Source organism: Macrotis lagotis, chromosome 5 (genome assembly GCF_037893015.1).
Source record: "Macrotis lagotis isolate mMagLag1 chromosome 5, bilby.v1.9.chrom.fasta, whole genome shotgun sequence".
In the NCBI taxonomy this organism is placed as follows: Eukaryota; Metazoa; Chordata; class Mammalia; order Peramelemorphia; family Peramelidae; genus Macrotis; species Macrotis lagotis.
In genome coordinates, this window is record NC_133662.1 from 186,867,664 (window position 1) to 186,890,785 (window position 23,122).

The 23,122-nt window shown below is 37.6% G+C and overlaps 1 protein-coding gene across 24 annotated transcripts in view; it reads left to right on the forward strand.

Moving 5' to 3' along the window:
• Positions 1-1,747: 1,747 nt before the first annotated feature.
• The window catches only part of AFDN (afadin, adherens junction formation factor), a 194,755-nt gene continuing 173,380 nt past the window's right edge, over positions 1,748-23,122 (forward strand). For 12 of the 24 annotated variants that reach the window (XM_074188039.1, XM_074188042.1, XM_074188044.1 and 9 more), the window contains exon 1: positions 1,748-1,873. In XM_074188039.1, coding sequence (XP_074044140.1) covers positions 1,766-1,873 — 108 coding nt within the window. In that variant the 5' untranslated portion in view covers positions 1,748-1,765. The remainder of the gene's footprint in view (positions 1,874-23,122) is intronic. The other 12 variants (XM_074188053.1, XM_074188060.1, XM_074188050.1 and 9 more) reach the window with 2 other exon arrangements.

Genomic DNA, 23,122 nt, shown 5'->3' on the forward strand with positions numbered 1-23,122 from the left:
AGGACCGAATATCCCACACTTTCCTTCTTGCAATTTATTTGTATACCTATTTCAACATATACCCATATGCAGTTTGTCTCCATGTTGATTCTAATCTATCATTAGAAAAATATACTGTGGAGTTGCATATTTATCTTTTATTAAAGATTTTCTGAGTTTACAAATTAATCACCCAGCAGCTATGCAAATTTAATCTCGGATTAGAGAACCAAAGTATTTTTTTCTCCACTCCTGATGATATTCCGGCTTAGTAACGCCACCGAATTCATGTGAGAGAGCTATTGACAGGACAAGGGTATCCGCAGTGTGATTGTCCAGAGCCGCATTTGGGACTGTTAACACTTACCATAATAAAAACCTAGGCTCTAAAGAAGCTTGGAGTACTTGAAGCCGCAGAGGCAAGAACATGAAGGTGCCAGTTCTACCCAGATGCTTTTCTGCAAGTCACCACATTTTAATTTTGAGAAAGGAGACTAGAGATCTATTGAAGAATTCATTCCCCATGGCACCCGTTCAACACCTCAGGCTTCTCTGTTGAAAAGCTCCCTTATATAGCCGTACTGTACGAATGCGGTGGGAAAGAAAACCCAGGACAAAACCCAGCAGGGAGGATAGATAAAATGCTCTCCCGCCCCTCCCCCACCTTCCAAAAGATAACTCGCATCCCTCTAAGAGACCTCGACTCTATATGGCTAAGCTGCAGAAGAATAAGAGTGCAAATAAGGAGGGTTTGGCTAAAAAAAAAAAACCAAAACTATTATCACTAGTTATTATAGTCCAGATATGCTAAAAGGCGACGTTTTCTGTTTAAACAAATAGATTTAATTTTAAATTGGAGGACCAGTCCTATGGGCGGCGGTTTGCTGGAATGAACTCTTGCAAAACTTTTCTCCTATTAAAAAACCAAAAAAAAAAAAAAAAAGACATAAGGGTTCCTGAAATGAACGATAGTTTTTTTGAGTCCCCTCGAAGATGCGGATGTTTCCAAGCCGCGCTGGGGCGGCACCTGGCCGGCCAAGGTGAGGGTGGGTGAAGCCCCGCCTCCCAGGTGAGCGGCGGAGCGGGGGGCTGGGCGCCCCTTCTTCCTCCTCTAGAACCGCACCGACCTGCAGCAGAACTTGGGGAAGGTCACCCTGGCCCGGGCTCCACCGGCTCGAATGGATTTCACCAGTAAAGGCGAGTCCGGGGGGCCGGGAGCGGACCTCCACCCGCCTCTACGCCTTCCTCCTTCCCTCCGGGACTCCCCGGGGGACGCGGGCGCCCCGCCCGGCGGGGGCGCGGGGGCGGGGCCGGCCGAGGGGGGGGGGGGGGAGGGGAGGCGCGCGGCCGGGCGGCTCGCCGCCAGCAGCACCTAGCGGACGGAGCGCGTAGGGAGCGGGCGCGCGGCCGCGCGGGGAGGCGGCGGCGGGCGCGCGCGCGCACCGCGGTGCCGGCGGAGCGCGTGTGCGGCCGTGGGTCTGTGTCCGCGTGAGACGCGCCGGAGGAGGGAGACACTCGCACACTCGCGGCCGGGCGCGCAGACCGGGCGACGAGGGGCGGGGGAGCGGCGGGAAGGAAGGCGGCGCTCCATGCAGCCGGGCGGCTGAGCGGAGAGGCGGCGGCCGCGAAGGCAGAGGAAGGCGGCGGCGGCGGCGGCGGCGGCGCGGCCCCGCGCCTCCCTGCGCTCCCGCTCCCTCGCCCTCGGCCGGCGGAGGGATCGGCCCCGCCGCGGGCGCCAGCGGAGCGCGGGGGGCGGCGGGGAAGGCGGGCCCGGCCCCCCGGGAGCATGTCGGCGGCCGGCGGCCGGGAGGAGGAGCGGCGGAAGCTGGCCGATATCATCAACCACTGGAACGCCAACCGGCTGGACCTGTTCGAGATCAGCCAGCCCACCGAGGTGAGCGGGCCGCCCCATTGTCCCGAGGACTCGGGCTCCGCACGATTCACCTGCTCCCCTCCCCCTCCCCGCGGCCCGGGGGCCGGGGTCCTCCTCGGAACCTGGGCGTGTGCGCGCCGGCCCCGGAAAGGGCATCATCCTGTGGGGTCCCCCTCCCCCACCCAAGCCCTCTCTCTGCGCCTGCCCCCCATCTGCGGGTGTGAGGAGCCGCGGGGGTCTGCGGAGCAGGAAGGGGGGCCCCGGCGGAGGACGGCCGCGGCGGGGAGCGGGGCGCGCAGCCTGGCGGCCGGCGCTGCCGCGGGCACCCCGACGGGTCAGCGGGCGCTCCCCGCCCGAGGCGGGAGGCTGAGCCCCGCGTTGTGGCCCCGGAGCCCGCGGCGCCCGGACGCACCGGCCGGCGGCTTCACGGCCAGCTCCGCCAACTTTGTCACTTCACCAGGCTGGGGTACAGCCGCGGTGTTGCCTTCTCGGGGCCGGAACTCCGAGGTCGCCCCGGGCTTAGTGCAAAGTAAATAGCAGGATTTTTTTTTTTACTTAGGGGATTTCGGAGATAGCGATAAATAGAGAGCCAGTAACTTTTTTTTTTAATGGAAAAGGTGTGGTTTTCTTTGTTCTCTATTGAATGCTTTTTGGTTGCCAGAGAAATGCGTAACGCTAGCTCCGCCTCCCCCCTCCCCCCCATCTTTTGGCAGGTCAAAGTGTACAGTTTGATAGAAAGCCATGGGGGGAGGGTTTGGTAGGTAGAAGTTAGGTTCCTGTTGTCCCTGGTTGCTCATAGGGTGGAGGCCGATCATGTGCGTGTTCCCAGAGAAAAGAAGGAAATTCACACTTGTGTTTGGCCTAGCCCTGGATGTGGCTGGTCATTAGGACAGACCACTCAGAGCCACTCAGGTCCAGTGTTGTGACCGCAAGATCCTATCCAAAGTCAGGTGAAATTTTGGATAGGATCGGATAAAGGGAGCAGGACCTCCAAAACCGGACCCATTTGTGAATTAGACTTGAGCTAATGACTCACTCAAGTGTATTCAATTAGTTGTTTGAAAATAACTAAAGTTTGACTTCTCAAAATGTTTTGGTTATCCGAGTGCATCCACTGTATCTTATTGTATGTTTGGTCTGTTGAGAGATTTTAAACAGATTGTCCTTGAATTTTGAATTGGAAGATCTTAGACAGGGGTTATTATTTGAGTCAGCTCTCTTAGGTCTACATTAGGAAGCTGACTGTGACAGGTTTTCCTCTGCACTACTTTTAAAATACAGTTCATTTTACAGTATTTGTTTTTCCTTTTTTACAAATCTTTTGGATATGAATTCTTTGCTTCATCTTAATCTTCCACTATGTTTATGTGAGAATCTCTTTTATTTAACCACAAGGAAACTCTTTTCCTATTTAATTTCTCTGGATCTGTCCGCCCTAAAATCCCAAAGACTTAGCCATTATTGGATGACTGCAGAATAGGAATTAGCAATTAGCATTTACCAGTCTCATCTTTTTATTGTGTCTTAGAACTAAGGTACTTTAAGAAAATAATGCTTCTTAGACTATCAATGGATAGACTACTTTTAATTTATGTGTTAAGTTGCTTGCAAAACTGGATGGTTTTTAATTGTACAGGTTAGGTTTCTAAATAAAACTAGAGTCTTATTATAAACTAATTATAAGTGTCTTTTAAAAGAAGAGAGCATAAAGTACTTTGAATTTGATATTATGTACACCATTTGTCATTAGAAAAATTAGCTCAAGTTTAATTTCTGATTGAGAAAATTAGGTCTTCAATTTCAAAACTATTATGCAGTTTAAATTTATATTGAGAATTTAGTTATTATAGGAATAAAGTGTGAATTTTTCCTTAAGCAGTTTTACAAACATCACAAGTGAGAATGACATTTTGTAATTCATTCAAAATATTTTAAAGGTAATGCATTTGAATACAGTTTTTGTTTTGAAAACAAAATTCATGAGCAAGCTTAATTGCAAGCCAGTAGGCATTCATTAGGATGGGGGTACATTTAAAAAGTATAAGTGCTACACTTTTCTAGTGTCCTATCTTTTGCTTAGGGACAAATCTAAGGGGAAAATGTTATTGAGGTAATTGGAGCAAGGCATACACTTTAGAGACTAGTCTATTTACTACAGAAAAATGGGGCTCTTTTTTAAAAAAAATAGTGTTTACCTCCTTTATTCCATTTTCCCTTGTATCTTGAAATTTTGTCTTTATTTTATAAACTCTAAATAAAAATTTGTATTGGAATTAGGAATTTATATAAATGATCATTTGCTAAATTTATATTTTTATTCATTTTTGTCAGTACATTGTAGATATTTTTGTCCCAACATCTTAAATGATTATGGATTAAATCAGACTTTAAATCACACTTAAATCTGTTGAGTACTTAAGGGCCAAATATTTAATAATAAGTTGATCAGTCTTTAAAACACACATTGGACTTTATATTTGGATAGGCTTTAATAGTCTACATGGGCAAAGTAGTAGGTCTTATTACTCTTTTTTTTTTTTTTTTTTTTTGCAAGGCAGTGGGGTTAAGTGGCTTGCCCAGGGCCACACAGCTAGGTAATTATTAAGTGTCTGAGGTCGGATTTGAACTCAGGTACTCCTGACTCCAGGGCTGGTGCTTTATCCACTGCACCACCTAGCCACCCCATTACTCATTTTCTAAAACATTTTAAGATCAGAAGTTCATATCCAGTTCATATGGAGTAACTGAAAATTGCCATTTGATGACTGTTTAGTTCTGTATTTATCTCAGTCCCCTCTCTACTGTTGTTATTTGTTGTTGTACATTTTTGTCCAACTCTCCATGGTCACATTTGAGCTTTTCTTGGCTGAGATATTTAGGTGGTTTTGCCTTTTCTAGTGAGGAAATTGAGGCAAACTGGGTGAAATTACTTGTTCCAGGGTTACATACACGGTAAGGATCCAGTAGACAGATAAGTCTGTTAAAAATGAACTACTCTGAGGGTATCTCAAGATTTATGGAGAAGGATGTATACAAGGAAGCACTGGTTATTCTATTCATACTTTAGTCCATTCAAATGTAATGGCTAATTTATTTGCTGCCAAAATTCTATAATAGTATTGGTTATTTATAGTCTTCAGTGAATTTGGAAACCAACGGGTTAGGGGATTTTGCTGGGGATGTTTCTTACAAATTCCATGGGAAATAGTATACTTAGCTTTTAGAATTATTGTCACTTTTTTAGTCTGAAGAAGTTTGCTTGTTACTCTCTTATGTTTGTAAAGTCAATCTTGGAAAGATATTTTAAGAATAAATAAGTTGGGTTATAATTATTAGGTAGTTTTCTTTTTACTTGACTTTGGATGTTCTATTTGGGATTTTAAATGGATAGTCTTACTAATCTAAAAGGCTTTAGTGAAGAATGATAATAGTTAAAATGAATTAATATTTTGACTGCTGTATAAAACCCCATTAATTTTTCTAAATGTTTTTCTTGTTGACCTTTTCATATGTATAATTAGTTATACCTTTTGAATTCTTACCACAGGTGAATTTATTGTGAAAGGTTCATGATCTCATTTTTTTTTTTTCCTACTCTTGATGAATAAAGAGCCTTGGAAAATTTTATGTATACATGTGTTAAGGAGTATTTCCTTGGGGGAAACTACAAATGTATTCCTTTAAAGTTTTAATTGAAATTAAAAAATCAGTACCTAGGCAAGTGTAAGATTTTTGGTTTAGTGTTGGTTTTTACTAGATTTGTAAAAATAATTACACCTTAACTCATTGTTATCCAATATTACTCTTGGTGTTGACTACTAGAGATCTTTTAAACTTACATATAATTTTGCCATACTTAAGTAAACTTGTCCCATTTTACAAATTAAATTTTGGAAATTAGTCCAGTCGAAAAGAGCACCTGGTTCAAAACTGATATATATATATTTTACAGCAGAATAATATTTTGTATTGTAATTCTGATTATGCATTAAAGGAAGTAATGTGATGAGTCACATAACCCATAGAGGAGGTGTGTGAAAAATAACTTGGGGTTTTGTCAGCTGAGGTGGAGTAGGAAGCCCTAAAGTGAGGTAATTTGAGTGACTTAACAAAGCTGAATTTAGCTTTTAGACCTGTCCTAAGGCAGTGACTATTTTATAACATTATAGAATCCCTGAATTTGAAACTCTTTGAAAAATTAAAGTACTCTATTTTTAAACTTATTTGTGGATTTGTTTTTTATTTCTAATAAATAGAACCTCTTTGGTTATAAATCCAAAATAATTTCCACTCTTGAAATGTTTTACTTTTGTTTGCACATTATTTGTATACAGTTGGGAGGTATGGATTGTTTGGGTTTCTTGAAGAGGACCATGATAGCAGGCAGGTGTTGTCATGACAGGTTTGTGAATTGGATTTGAGTGAGGGAATGCTGTGCTAAGTCACCAGTCTCATTTCCTCCTCCAGAACCATCTGGGTCTAGGGGCTAGATACGAATCAGGACAGCTGGAGATGGTTCTGGATAGGAGTCAGTTAGGATTAAGTGATTTGCTCAAGGTCACACAGCTAGTAAGTGTCAAGTGTCTAAGGTCAGATTTGAACTCCTGACCCAAGGCTAAGTGCTCTAACACTGTGCCACCTAGCTACCCTTCATAATAGATAATAGACTGGAGATGGCCCTGGATTAGTGCTAACCTTTAAAAAAAGACAGAAGGCAGTCCCTTTCTTCTAAGAACTTATAGTTCTTTGCAAACCACTATATACCTTAAGCTATATACATATATCTATATCTATATCTATCTATCTATCTATCTATATATATATATATATAGTGTCTTGTGAGAGGAATAGCCAGGAGCCCAGTGGATTTTATATTTGATCCTGGAGACAATAGGATCCACTAGAGTTTACTAAATAGAGGTTATAATCCTACCTATGCTTAAGGAAAATCAATTTAGCTGTTGAATAGAGAGAGAGAGAGGATAGACTGGAGTTGGGGAGGAGACAGTTTTTAGTCCAGGTGTTAGAACAGGGCCTGTAAGAGAATGGAAGCAATATCAGGAGAGAAAATGATCAAGAGGTTTTGGAATAGTGAAATCAGTGTCTTGATAACACATTGGATATGGAAGGTGAGAAATAGTGAGAAGTTGAGTATGACTTCTAGGTTGTAAGCTTGGAGAACCTAGGGAGCATGTTGGTGCCTTTGACAGTCTTAGAAAATTTGAAAAAGTTAATGAAGGAAATGGTTAAGTATTTAAGGAGGATAAGGAAGAACTAAGACAATGTTATTTATTGAGCACTTTTTTGTCCTCAGGAATATATTACTGCTTGAAAATCTATTGAAATGAAATTATAAAATCTGCATGACTTTGGATGAAAGTAATTTTTGAAATAATAGACAATATCAATTTGTTAAAAGTTTGACAGATATTCATGGGATGTAAAAGCTTTGACTAGACAGTTTAATCTGTACTAGAGAATTTTTTTTAAGGATATGATCATGTAATTTTGTAACTGAAAATTTTTAGGATTGGGTCATAAGTAGGAAATTTCTTTTATGCTGGGATTGGATAGAGAGAATATTGGGTAAGGCTTCATGGATAAAGGTATCTGAATTAGATCTTGAGAGTAAAGAAATACAGTAGCATGAGCTAGGCATTGCAGAGTAGAACAGTTATAGTTTGGCATATATGACCTTTGTACATTAGAAAACTGAATGCAACTTTTTACTCTCTAGGTCTGGATTTGTTAACTAACAGGACCTGTACAGAGTCTTGAAAATCAGTGCTACAGGCTTAGTCAGTCTTAACACTGCTAGTTGACAGGCAGGTGTGAGCATTCTGCCAAAGCTAAGGATTTCTGTTCATGTGCAGAAGCTTTCTCTTCAGATTTGTTGTGCTCTACAGCTGAACTGAAGCAAACAGATGTTTGACAGCCAGCAGGGCGTCTGGTTGCCTAAATCAAATCACCTGGCGGAGCCTTTATTTTATTGAAAAAAGCAAAGCTAAATTATAGGCTTGATCTGGCTCATTCTGAAGGATCCATTTTAATTTTGCCTAAGAAAAGTCATATATTCAGCTAAAGGTTTATAAACATGAAAAATGTTTCCTTAACTGTAGACCACTTAGATGAGAATATCAGGGATTTTTTGAGGTTTCATATTTAATTTACAGTTTTCAGTTATGAATATGATTTTGAGTTGAAATGGGATATTTTAGATAATCATTGGCAAGTGTTTAATGGACTTCTTATACAGAAAAATGTCTATTATTCTTAGCAAAAGAGGTTTTCATATATCATACTAAAAATTCACTATAAACATTTCTTGAGTCAAGTACCTCTAATGTTCCAGGCATTGTTCTTTGGATACAAAGAAAGGCAAAACAGTTCCTACTATTGCTGACTTTGTGGACTCCCCCCCCCCCACACACACACACATAAGGGGGGGGAAACAACCTTCAAATATCGTGTGTACAGGAACAGTCCAGGGACAGCTTTGATGGTAATCTGGAAGGCTTCTTGAGGTTGCAGCTGGGACTTGAAGGAAGACAGAGAAGTGAGGAGGTGGAGATTTCAAGGGTACTTCAATGAAAAGGCAGGGTCAGGAGATTGAGAGGAAGCAGACTAGTTTCTGTATTAGAATGTATGTGAAGAGCAGGAAGGTAGGTATAAGCAGACTTGAAAGGTGGGATAGTACCAGGTTTGGAAGTTTTTAAAATGCAGAGGATTTTAGATTTGATTATGGAAGCAACTAGGAATCACAGTTTTTAATTAAGAGAGGTGAGTTGATAGGCAGGGACTTGATAGAATCACCAGAGAGTTGATATGTACCTCAGGTGCCTGCTATTTTTATGTGCTATTCACATTTTGTGAGACATCTGTCCAGGTTGAAGGATGTGTTACAGTTATAAAGTGGAATTTTTTTTTTTAATCTCTTGGTACTTTTCTATCCTGTGTAGACTATGGCTTCACAAAGTTGGACCTCTGGTCTTTTTTGTTATAAATTATAGGATCTTACAGATGGGAAACCAGGCCAAAGAAGGTTAAGCAATTTAACTCAGCAAAAAAAATATGCAAAAAGCTTTTAAGAGTGGATTTGAGGGGTGTCTAGGTGGGCAGTGGATAGAGCATTGGTCCTGGAGTCTGGGCCAGAGTTCAAAATCTGGCTTCAGACACTTAATAATTACCTAGCTGTGTGGCCTTTGGCAAGCCACTTAACCCTATTTGCCTTGCAAAAACCAAAAAAAAAAGACTTGATTTAAGATCAGATTTGAACTCGGGTCTCCAGACTCAAAGCTTTTTTCATCTTACTACTCTGCCTTTGTCCCTAGCTTCTTGGGCTTTTTGCAATGTTTTTTTCATTACTATACATTCTCGAATTAGAGAATTCTGAAACTTGCCCCAGGTCATGAAGGCACAGCATGTTAGATATAGTAGAGACCTTAATGATTGAACTAGGCTTATATAACTCAGATTTCCTTATACTTAGGCAAACTTCTTTTCAATAAACATCCTGGTCTGAGGAGAATTCCAATTAGTGCAGATGGAGAAGAGCATAATTCAGGAATGAATGGCGGGAGCAAAGACTTAGATCAGGGAGTGTGGAACCTGTACAGGACACATATATATTTGAGTTTTAACCATGAAATAAATGTTAGAAAGTGTTTGATTAAGGAATTTCGACATGATCAGACTTATTTATTAGAAAGACTGATCTAATAGGGATGTATAGATTGCAAACTTGAAGGCATAAGGTAATGTTGGCAAAGTATTTAACTTAATCTCATTTAATCCTCACAACAATCCTGTGAAGTAGATGCTGTTATTATCCTTATTTTACAGATGAAGAAACAGACACAAAGAGTTGAGTGACTTGTCAAGGGTCACATAGTCAAGATTGGAAGTCAGTTGTTCATAACTAACTAGGATTAATTAGTTGGAGTTAGCATTGAGTTAGGACTGAGTTCAAATCCACTTTTTTTTTTACTTAGATTTTTGCAAGGCAAATGGAGCCACACAGCTAGGTAATTATGAAGTGTCTGAGACCCGTATTTGAACCCAGGTACTCCTGACTCCCAAGGCTGGTGCTTTTTCCACTATGCCACCTAGCCACCCCTTTCAAATCCACTCTTAAAAGCTTTATGCATTTTTTTTTGTTGGGTTAAGTGGCCCAGGGCATGGAATGGAAAGACATGAAAGAAAAATAGAATTAAGCATACCACTTATTACCTGATTTCATGTAGAAGAGGAAAAGAAAGGGAGATGTTAAAGTTATCTCTGAGGTTGTTGGGTAAGTGGTATCCTTTTTAAAATGAAAGATAATTTTTTAGACATGTTGAAGTCAAATAACATACATATAGGAATGCCCCTTTTTAAATAGGCACTTAAAAATACCCTGACCCTATGTAAAGAATTGGGGAGAGATTCCATCCAATCCAACAAATACTTTCTGAGTTCTTAGTGTATGAAATAAGATACAAAAGCAAAATAAACAATAATCCCTGCCTTTGACATGCTTATATCCTACTAGTTTAGAGGAAATTGATATGAGATAGAAGTGATGATACTTTGAAGTGGATGAGATCACCAAGGGATGAAAAACATTTTAAGTGAAGATTTATGTCAAATAACATGGGAAAAGGAAACTGAGGCAGCAAAATAAATAATTTTAAACTTGGGAAAATTATCACCAAAAATAGTGAAGAGTTCCAGAAGAAAAGGTTCTTCAACTTAATTGCTGTAGATATGAGAATGATGAATTTGAGGCAGTAATTTCAGTAAATGGGGGGGGGGGAGGTTAAAGCATGGATTGATCTTAAGGAAGTAAAGTTGACTCTTCTGTATGTTTGAGATATTTTCATTGTTGACAGAATCTCAAGAGTTGAATGGGCCCTTAGAGGTTTTGAGCTTAAATACAGGTTTTAAAATTTATCCTTGTTAAATTTCATCTTATTAGATTTGATCCTTTATACAGAATTCTAGAATCTCAAGAGTTGAAAGAAATCTCAGAGGCCCTGTAGCTCAGTTTGGTACCTAGACAGAAAACTATATAAAAGTAGACTCAACATAACTGACAAGGAATTTATCTTTTTTTCTCCATAATTGTTTTTTGAATTCTGTAACCTAAGGGTCATTAATAGAGAAATCCTATTTAAAAAAAGCACAAATGGACTGAAGTGTTTTAAAGCTACTTAAAATACTTTGTTTTTGTTAAACACATAGACGTTTAATAATTTAAATATATATATGTATATAATGTTAAATTTAAGCACAATTACTTAGATACTACCTCCTATCTGGACTATGTTCTAGGTTCTTAATTGATTTTCCTGCTTCCAGACTTTTCGAAGTTATCCATCCTCCACATAGTTGCCAAATAGGCATTCCTAAAGTAAAGGACTTATCTCTATTCAAAATGCTTCAATGGTTCCCTTCCTCTTGTCTCCAAGATACGATATAAACTCCTTAGTTTGACTTAATTCCCTTTAAAATCTCACTCCAAATGACCTTTCCATCTTTATTGCACCTTTCAACCAAAATGGTAGAGTGGATAGACTGCTGGGCCTAAAGTCCCTAAGACTCTTTTCCTGAGTTCAAATCTGGCCTCAGTCACTAGTTGTGTGATCCTGATTAAGTTAGGGTTTGCCTCAGTTTTCTCATCTGGAGAAGGAAGCGACAAACCACTTCCATATCTTTACCAGGAAAATCCCAAATGGGGTCATGAAGGAATAGGTCATGATTGAACAACAGCAGCTGCTTGTTTGGTGTTCCCCATTTCTATACAATATTCTATTTCTTTTTTTCATGTCTTAACAAAGGTGACTGTCCTTCATGCCTGGAATGTACTTCTCAGTTTTGTCTCTTAAAATCTAACTCCTAACTTACTTCAAAACATAGTTTAATACAGAAAAATCTATGCTGATTCTCTTGCTTCCAGTTGTTAGTGTCCCACACCTCTTTGTGTCTATTTGTGTGTGTGTGTGTGTGTGTGTGTGTGTGTGTGTGTTTTACCCAATAACTCCTAAAGTTAAATAACAGAAGAAGACATTTCCAGTCTCTCATCAAAGCCTAAAAAGAGGACTGTATATGAACCTCTGAGTCTCCATATCATACTGTGTGCTTTAAAAAAAAAAGCACAAAGGAGGGAAATGTGTGCTTATTAATGTGTCTACTTGATCTCATGTCTGCATCTTTCTGAGCATCAGTACTGAAGCATAGTAGACACTTAATAAAACATTTCCGTCTTTTTTGTTGTTGTTGTTGTTGTTGAAGCTTAGAGAGATGTAGGGCTCTAGACTCAGAAGGCAGATGAAATTCAGTTTTATGCAGATAATAACAATCCATAGTACTTTTATGATGCCCTGAAGGCTAGTGGGTCAGAGACTTATGGTGCATCTCAACTACACAGTGCTGATGAAACCACATTGATTAGTGTTAGGGACATGATCCTAGAGAGAGATAGGCTGAACACTTTCACAGTGTTCTTTTTTGGGGGGGGGAGGTGTTCTTTTTTGTTTTGTTTTTTAGGTTTTTGCAAGGCAAACGGGGTTAAGTGGCTTGCCCAAGGCCACACAGCTAGGTAATTATTAAGTGTCTGAGTCCGGATTTGAACCCAGGTACTCCTACTCCTGACTCCAAAGCCAGTGCTTTATCCACTGCGCCACCTAGCTGCCCCCCTCAGTGTTCTTAACAGACCATTATTCATCAATGCAGAAGCCATAGACTGTTTATTTAGCTAAAATTCCCAACTGAAAAAGAGGTTTCCCATGCCTTTAGACTCCTTTCAAGTGACAAAGCAACTGGTGCTGTTTCTGTTCCATTTGAGATCTACAAGGTGGGGGGTCCATTGCTCATCCAAAAGTTGACTGAACTTTTCCATTATCCATCTCTATAAAGGTAAAGGAATAGATTGTCCTCTGACAATCACAGGGATGTTTCTCTATAGTCATTGCTGTTAAGATTCTTGCCAGTGTCCTCAATAGACTGATCCTTCACCTGGAAGATGGTCACTAGTTGTGTAATCCTGGTTAAGTCAAGGTTTACCTCAGTTTCCTTAGCTGTAAAATGATCTGGAGAAAGAAATAACAAACCTAGACTCGTGAGAGCCAGTGACTTCAAAATGGGTCGGGGAGCAGTCGAAATGGTGTTTGCTGCCTGATAATTCCAGGAAAAATGCCAAGAACACAACAGAAGCCTGTATGCAATGTTTGTAGATCTGACCAAGGCCTTTGATACTGTCAGTTGTGAGGGCTTATGAAAATTATGTCAAAATTTGATTTCCTGGAGTTCATCAGAATTGAACATCGGTCTCATCTTGTCTGGGTTCTGGAGTGGACGATACTCTTGAGAGTCCCCAGTCACCAATGGAGTAACAGAAGACTGTGTCCTTGCTCCCATGCTTTTGAGCATGATGTTTTCAGCCATGTTATCAAACGCCTTCACTGATAAAGCATCAAGATCAGCTACCACACTGATAGCAAGTTCTTCAACTTGATTACCAGACTGAAGGTCTCTAGAGCCTTTGTGCTGACCTCATTGCTATATGCCTGTGAAACCTGTCCTAGGAAGATTCTGAAGATTAACTGGCAGAAGATACCAGACACTGAGGTCTTCTCTTGAACTAAACTGCCTAACATTACTACATGTGCCAAAATGAACTATTTTATGGAGAACTCACAGGGCAAGTGCTCACAAGGGGATCAGAAGAAGCAATTCTAGGACACTCTAAAGATTCCTCTTAAGAACTAAAACTGATTATGCAGCATGGCAGGGCCACTGGCACGGGACCGCTTAACCTGACATGTCCTTATCAGTAATGGTACTCTATGAGGAAGGCAAAATTGAAACAGCTCAAAGAAAATGTGACAATATAAGTTTAGAGTAAACACTCCAGATGTTCACATAAACTATTTGTGCCCGAACTGTGGCAGATCAGCCTCAATAGAACGCACTGTAAATTGTCTCTGATACAGTGATGTCATTATGATCTTCTTCAATCCATCAAGGAAGAGGGAAAAAACCAAACCAAACTTAGTAAACTCCCTGGTAAAAGACCGAATAGCTTTTCAGTTGTTTACATTTAATATCAGTACATAAAGCATGAAATACTATTTTTTTGGTCACTCCCCTCTGTTGGAATTCTTTGTCTATTCAACTTTCACTTTTTTCCCTCTTAATGGTCATAGTAAGATTGTATACTGTTCTTGGTTCTAGTTCTGATTTTTTCATTTTTCATTTGAAAAAGATCTTCCTAAATTTCTTTATTTCTTATGTTTTCTAGTCTTGATTATATTATATTCAGTTATATTGAAGTACTATTACTTAATGTTAACATTTCCTTATTCTTGGATGTTAATTTGAATTTTTAAAAAAATTAGTGTTATTTTTCTCCAATTACATGTAAAAACAATTAACACTAGCTTTTAAAACTTTGAGTTCCAAATTCTTTCCCAGTCTTTCTCCTTACCCTCTTCATTGAAAAAGTAAGCAAATAGCGGTGATCAAGAAAAACATAACATCATGTCGTGAAAGAAAACAGATAAAATAAAGAGTATTTCAATCTGTATTCAGACACCATCAGTTCTTTTTCAAGGGATAGTTAGCATCTTTCATCATAAGTCCTTCAGAGTTGTCCTGGGTCACTGTAGTGCTGAGAAAAGCCAATACATTTACAGCTGATTCCCCTACAATATTACTGTTACTTAGCACATAGTACATTTAACTTTGCATCTTTAAGTTTTTTGCAATTACAAAATAATATTGTGAAAATTATTAGACAGATTACTCTCAAGTAGTTTTTTTCCCTGCTTCTTTCAGTTGAGTTGTTACCTCTATGGGTATGTCAGTTCTATATCTAGCCTATCTGCTTTTGGAACATTTCTACCTGAATGTCTCAAACTCATCTTATTCAAATTAGAACTGAGGGTGCCACCATCCTACTGATCACCCATGCTAACAGTTGAACTCATCCCTACTCTTTCCTCACCTTTCACAGATAATTAGTTGGAAAAGTTCTGTCAAATTAAATGCACAGCATCTCACATGTACCCCCCTTTTTTCACATCTCATATGGCCTTTTCTTTAGTTGAGATCCTCATTGAAACTTACCAGGACTATTATAGCAGACCCCTTGTCTTCCATTCTCTTTTCTCTTTGACCCATCTTGAACATAGCTGCTATACTCTTCCAAAGGCACAGATCTGACTGTTTTACTCTTCACTGCAAGAAGCTTCAGTGGCTCACTGTTGCTTCTAGGAAAGCCCTTCATAAGCACCTCTATGGTCTCATCTTACATCCTTTTTTGTACTGTTGTACAGTTTAATCAAATTGGCTTCCCTTCTGTTCTCTGTACTTGGGACCCCTCTCCTTTCCTGTCTGCCTTTCCCCAGGATGTTAGCCATGCCTGGAATCTACTCCCTCTCACCTTAGCCTCTTGGACAATTGGTTCCCTTCCAAGATAATCACTTGTGCAGTTTTTGGCAGAAAACTTTTCCTGATGCCCTTCTTTGTTTTTATTTTTGTCTTTTTTTGTGTGTGTTGATATGCCTTTTTTAAATGTAGTTAAAAAATCTTGTCTCTAATAACTCCTATTTGTTGAATAGAACAAAACACCATTTTTGATGACATGGGTGGATTTTCTATGAATGATATGTCACTTGAAAATAATTATCCCTTTTCATTGGCAATCTTAATCCTTCTGATATTTCTTTTGTATATTATTTTAATCAGTTAGCAAGGATAAAGCATTTACAATTGCAGGGACTGTACTTATAAAAGGGAGAAAACACGTACACATAATTATATATGAGGTATGTAATTTTGGAATGGGGGGAAAGAAAGGGGAAAAAAAATCAGAGAAGGCCCTATATCAGAGACAGTGTGAATTAGTGTATAGAGTATTGAACTTGGGATCAGGAAGACTTGGATTCATATATTGCTTCAGCCACTTATTATCTGTGTTAATTTGAGCAAATTACTTAGGTCTTCTATGACTCAGTTTCCTTACCTATAAAATGGACTGGATGGCTTCTAAGATACTTTTGACCTCTAAATCTATATTTAGATCCTTAGATCCTAAGAGATAACATTTAAATTAAATTTTGACAGAAACTAAGAATAGTAAGAGGCAGTTAATTGCTAATATCTCCCATGCTATACCAAGTGAAAGTGAGCATTCTTGATTTATACCTGTTAGTGCTTCTAATATTTTTGTATTGCATATCATGTTCACTCTTGTGATATTTTTTATGCTGTTAAGGGAGTACTTTGTATCTTTTTAGTGAATTCTTAAAAATACTCTTAAAATGAACTGTGTAATGATTCAATCATTTTAGAGAAGAATATGGAAATTATGCTCCAAGAGTGATAAAATTACATACACATTTTGATCCAGAAATACCATTATTAGTTCTGTTTCCCAAGTTGATCAGGAAAAAGAAAAAGAATCTATATGTTCTGAAATATTTATGGCAACTGAAATTAAGGAGATGGCCATCAGTTGGGGAGAATGGCTAAAAGATGTGGTGTATATAACTCAATGATCTTAGAAAAACATAGCTCAACTTGCACAAAATAATGAAGAGTGAAATGAAGAGTAGAACAATGAAATCATTTTATATATGTATATATATATAGACACATACACACACATACATACATATATATGTAGTAACAACAATTTTGTTGCAACAGCTATTCTAATTTTTATGACTAAATCAACTACAAAGGACCTATGAAGGAAGATGCTATTTTCTTCCAGAGAAAGAACTGATATATTGTCTAGTTTAAATATAAATCTGTGTGAAATGTTGACTTTCTTTAGAGCAGGATTGGAAGGAAGTGAGGGAGGGAAACAGCTTGGAACTTTTCTGTAACCAAAAAACCCTCTAAAATATAGGAAAAAATACTCCTAAAATGAATGGAAATAGGCACATTGTTTTGGGCTCAGAAAACCTGTGATTGAGTATTTGTTCTGTCACTGCCTTCTATGTGACCTTTGGCAAGTCACTTAACCTCTTGGGAACATCAGTTCCCTCATCTGTAAAATAAGTGGTTTGGACAATTTGATTTTTAACATCTTTCATCTTTAATTCTGTATAGTTGATTGATTATAGTAATGATTCTGTAGGTGCATGGATTATATAGACAGTGTTCTTATTTCTGATAGGGATAGGGACTGGATCAGTTATTTCATTGGTGGAGGGAACTTCAGGTGAAGAACTTAGTTTGGAGGTAGGTTTTGCTACAATTTAGAAACTTAGGGAACCTGTTTAGGATTATATTGGTTGTCTGGGTCTAGGAGGTATTGGGTGATGAGGGGGCTTGGTCTCATACTTTGGTTCCAAGGCCAGTTCTTTACCTATTATGTCATACTACCTCTCTTAATTTAAAATACAAATGATGGAATTTTATAAAAAGGAACCTCAAAATTTGAGATCTTTATCAAGATGAGCATTGCCTTCAGACTATTGCTTTCAGACTTTTATAGACAGTATTGAAAATTGTAGATCATCCCCTAACCCTGGTGGCCAGTTCTCCCACAAGCTTTTTTTACTGGATCCATACTAGAAACCTTTACAGTTTGGCATGATATATTACAGTTAGTTACATTCAGATGTCATAATCTTCAAGGATGCAAGGTTATATTGTATTCAGGCATTGGAATAGATTTTAGTGAAGGTTAGATTTTATGGTATTTTAGTTATAAATGATGGAATAGATTTTAGAGTTTTATCTAATCCACTTATGACTAGTTAGTGAAAGAACTAAGACTGGAAATTAGATTCAACTGATTTCCAGTCTCTTGTTCTTTAAATAATACTAGGAAGCCCGTATTGTTTTTAATTCACTCAGAATGTTCACATAGAATTCTCTTATGATTAGAATTCTCTATGATTAGGTATGAGAGTACATAAGAGTTTTTAGATATTTAGAAGAAGACTTTAGCAAGCTGGGATGAACTAAATTCTTGCTATTTTATAGTAGAAGAAACTAATATACAGAGAGGCTAAATGATGTTATCTTGGCTTTGTCTCATGGTCTTTGGGCAAATGATTTGACTGCTGAACCTGTTTCTTCTGCTAGAGAGCTCTGTTCTGTCTGCTTCACTGAATTATCCCACAGGATTTTTTTTTCCAGGCTCAAATGAGATTGATATGAAAAAGTGCTTTCTAAACTTTATAAACTAAGGTATTATATGAAATGTTAAGGAATGATTGATTGCAAAGATTGTTCTGGAAACACATTAAGGATGTTCTGTGCTTTAGGCTTTGAAGATAAGGAGACAAAAAATCAGTTGCTCTCAAGGAACTTAATTTTACTGTTTAAAAAGAAAAAAGCTTCTTTCCCACTCAATTGCAAAGTGCCTGTTTTTACAGGCAAATAATAATATATTTCTATGCATATAGATATAAGGATCATAGAGACTCAGTATGTCTTAGAATTCATTTAGACTTCTCAACTTTGTTGAGTGACCACTTTTTTTAAAAAGAAATTGTACTTGAAATATTTGCTATGCTTAATTTACAGTTCTTTAAACCTTGACTTGATCTCTCCCTAATTCCCTTCCAGAATAACTTAAAAAATTCACATACATGTATTTGTCAAGTAAAATTTTAAAATTTATAAACGTAAAGCTGAGTTCTTACTAAATTGGAAATAAGACTCATCAAAAATTTTATAATGAAGGCTAAATTTCAGGATATTTCTTGAGACTGACCCATTTGTTTGCATTTTAGATATTGTAAAACACTGGTGTGATACTTTTGCTTACATTTCTAAGATATAGTTTAAGAAACTTAAAAGATCAAGAGGTCCAGCTTAGCTGAAACTGAAGAATTCATTCATCCCTCTATTTTCATTCAGGACCTGATCTAGACTACTACTATTTAGTATTTTTCTAATGCAAAGAACAATAATATCTGATGTTTTCCAAGTAAGATGGTAAGGTTTTTTTTGTGTTGGAATTGTTTAAATATGGGTTACTTGCTTGCCAATCCCTTTAGGTCTCCCAAACGAGTTCTGAACTGTGCCAAAACATTGTATCCTTGTGGCTATGTGAGTAGTCTTTGTGTGTGTTTGTTTTTTCCCCCTCCCTAGCTTTAGTCCTCTTTCAGCACCAGATGTTATCCATCTTCCTGAAAAATACTTCAACTTGGCAACCATATTAGAACTTAGTCAGTTTGGGAAATGTTCAAATAAAGAAAGTCATTGGTACAGATGAGAGTTTTTTTCTAATTCTCAAAAGGGTAAAAAGAGAAAATGGTAAACTTAATAATGATTAAGCTAGTTTTTTAAAGCTAGTTTCAGTTATTTTGCAGTTTTAAGTAAATTATAGTCTTGTTAATTATCCTGTATAAGTTATTTTGACTTTTTCAGTTTAATTATTTCTTGACTATTTTGATGAAAATGAAGAAATTACAGAATTTTGTTAGAATTTCTAATGCTGAGTGAATTTCTGAATGATACAGTCAAGCATGTACTTTTTTATTCAAGATGAGTCTGCTGGGAGTACCATGGACAGTGTTACCATGTTAAATGCTAGGCATCTCTTTTTAATGTATTTTTGAAGTTTAGAAATGGCCTTTTGTTTAGTCTATAGTCCCAACTACAAAGTCTTACCTTGCTGACTCAGTTTTTTTTAAATTAAAGATTTTATTTATTTTGATTTTTACAATTTTTCCCCCAATCTTACTCCCCCCCCACAGAAAGCAATTTGTCAGTCTTTACATTGTTTCCATGTTGAACATTGATCCAAATTGAGTGTGATGAGAGAGAAATCATATCCTTAAGGAAGAAACCTAAAGTATAAGAGATAACAAGATCAGACAATAATTTAATAATAATAACAATAATCAGTTTTTTCTAAATTAAAGGGAATACTGAATAAATTTTTAAAAATTTTTATACATTTTCATTTTATTTTTAAAAAATAATACTTGGATATTATCAAGAAAAGTTTATTAGGAATTTCAAATCTTATTCATACCATTTCAAAGTCTCTCATTTAAAATAATACTTTAACATGGCCTAACTTGAGGTTAAAGTTAAACTTTAGGTAAAAGTTATATTTTTTTGATATTTCAGTGCATGAGCAATATTACTGAGGTAAGATAGTGCTACAGATGAATTAATTTGCATTAATTCCATAAGCAAATGATTATCTTTTATTGTTATGTTATGTGTTCTATAAAAGAGAAATGTTTTGTGTCATTTGTGTTTTGGGCTAATATTTTATCCACATAAATTTATGAATTAAGAATTTGAAAAATTTTGTTGGAATATAATGTTAAATTCTTGAAGAAATTGATTATCCTTAAAGAAAGCAAATATAATCGAATTTCTTGACATAGAGTGGAGAGAGGCGCATTTTCAAGTCAATAAGAGTTGGAATTCAAGTATCTCCTGACAACTATAGCTTTGTGATCTTGGGTAAATCAGTTAGTTCCTAGACAATCTCTTAATGATTAGCTATTGTTTACTGCTATGTAACTGTGGTGGCAGTTTTTTGTATGTTGATGAAATCAAAGGTCACCTGTCCTTCAAAATTAATAGTTTACATTTTTTCAGAGATAGATATTTCAGATGGCCTGCATTGCCAGTTTCATTGGTTTTAATTATGAAAAAATGTTGCTTGTATATGTATGTAGAGTGTATAATGCGTACACATGAAATTTCATTTATATCATGTTTTAAGATTTGCAGTGTTTTCCTTCAATAAGCCTATGTGAGTGAGGTATTATTAACCCCATTTTAAAGAAACTTCAGGATATGTTGCCCATACAACAAATAAATGCTGGAGTAAGAATTTGAACCTGAATCAGTTTGGGTTCATTGGATTAATGAGTTAATGAATCAATGAATTAAAAATAGTATTTATTAAATGCTTAAACTTTACTGTTTTTGAGCATTTCATATTGTAGGAAACAACATGTTTCAGCCACAAATACTTTGAAATGATTCTGTTGCTCTTAGGACACAGCAGCAAAAAAACCCATCATAATTCATTTTCTCCAATATAATTTCCGTAGAAAAATTATACCCATTTCTAATTTTGATCTATTTAATTATCTTTTTCTTGTGTTTAATAGCTATGATTGCTGAGGAGGTTGGAGGTTCAGGACTCCAGCACCAGGAGTAGGTGTCAGGACTTATCTTCACGAGTATTGCTTCCTAAGATGATTATTTTGAGGATTGAGCTGTTAGCATTGCTGTCAATCAAGGGGTTCTTGGATATTACCTTCCAGTATGTGTCAGTTGGCCATCTTGTTGGGAGTGAGGAAGGTGGGAATCTCTTATTTACAATGATTATTCCCCTCAGTGACAGATTTAGACATTGAGTCAGAAGCAGGATTTGATGGTGTCCATGTGTCTGTTCCCCCATCACCCACCCCCCCCCCCCCCCCCCATGGTGGTGAAGTCTTTTTCTCCATAGGGTTGCTTCCCTGGATGATGTCTTGGAGGTGCTGTAAAAGTCTTTTGCCTGGGACAGAAATAGTTGTAGTGGTCTCAAGATACATTCTGAGGGAAAGTAATGGTTCTTTGTGTCTCACTGAGTTAAATTATGCATAATTCCCTTGTATATTAAACTCAGAGATTGATGATTCATAGTACCATATTTCATTTTCTGTCGTATTTGTTACCTACTTCTGAGTCTAGGAGCAGATCATAGAAGGGCATTTGAATGGAGTTTATTACAGGTGTGAATTTTTAAATGTCTTTAGAAATTACCTGGATCTTTGCTTAGATCAGTGTGGGGTAGGGGAGGTACATTTATCCAAAATGTCTGAAGGTAAAGACTTAACTAGTTTTGGTCATTATTGGATGACCAGTGAAATAACACTTGAAATAAAAAGATTTCCTAAGACATGATAATATTAATAGATAGTATTTATATTAGGTTTTGAAGTTTGCAAAATACTTTGCATGAAATTAACCCATTTGATCCTCACAATAATCCTGTGGGGTCAGTGCTATAATTATCTTTACAGATGAGGAAATTGAGGCTGAGATAGAGTAAAGGAACTTGTCAGGGATCATAGAGATGGAATGATACTACTAAATTTTTATTTTTAATTAGACACTTGTATTTTTGTCTCCTGTGTTAATATCAACTTGAAATGTAGTGATTATGTATTTTTAGGATTCTCAGAATTTTTTTCATTAAAATTATTTAATCTTTTTGCTATGTCTTCCAGTTACCTAGTAAATTCACATACCCACACCTCCACACACCTGCATACCCATATATACCACCCCTCTTATGAATGCTAATTTACAAGTAAGGTATATTGCTTTGGTAACTTACCTGATGTTACATTATTTTCACTTAACTATTCTTTCCTTCACTAAAACATTTAAAAAGTAAGAAACATTTAGCTTGTAGTATGTGTCTTTTTGCTTCCTGTTATTATCTTCTCCATTGAATATAAACTTGAAATATTGTCTGACTTTTGGTTTTTGTATCCCTCAAGATAGAATGGGATTTCTGATTGAGCAGACCTACAAGAATGTGTAGGAGATGAGAGTGGAAAGATGTCCTTCTTTAGGCTGGTTAGCTAAGTGGCACAGTGAATAAAGTACTGGCCTTGAAGTTAGAAGGATGGGAGTTCTAATTCAGCCTCAGATACTGGACAGTTACTAACTGTGTGACCTTGGACAAGTCACTTAACCTTGATTAATTTCCTTCTAGGGTCATTCTCTCCAGATATCCTGATTCAAATCTGGCCACTGGACCCCCAATCCAATTCATGTGTTTGTATATGCATCATTTTCCTGATGTCATGGCCTTCTTTGAGAAAGGACAACTATCAATTTTTTTTTTAAGAAAGATTTTATTTTTTTTGTTTTGCAATTTTTTCCCCATTCTTGCTTCCCTCCCCCCACCCCCCACAGAAGGCATTCTAGTGTTTACATTGGTTCTATGTTATACATTGATCTCAGTTGAATGTGATGACAGAGAAATCATATCCTTGAGGAAGAAAAATAAAGTATGAGATGGTTAAATTACATAATAATACAACGTGTTTTTTTTTCTGATTTGACAGTAATAGTCTTTGGTTTTTGTTCAAAGTCCATAATTCTTTCTCTGGATACAGATGGTATTCTCCATTGCAGATAGCTCAAAATTGTCCCTGGTTGTTGCACTGAAGGGATGAGCAAGTCCATCAGGGTTGGTCATCACCCCCATGTTGCTGTTAGGGTGTACAGTGTTTTTCTGGTTCTGCTCATCTCGCTCAGCATCAGTTCATGCAAATCTTTCCAGGTTTCCCT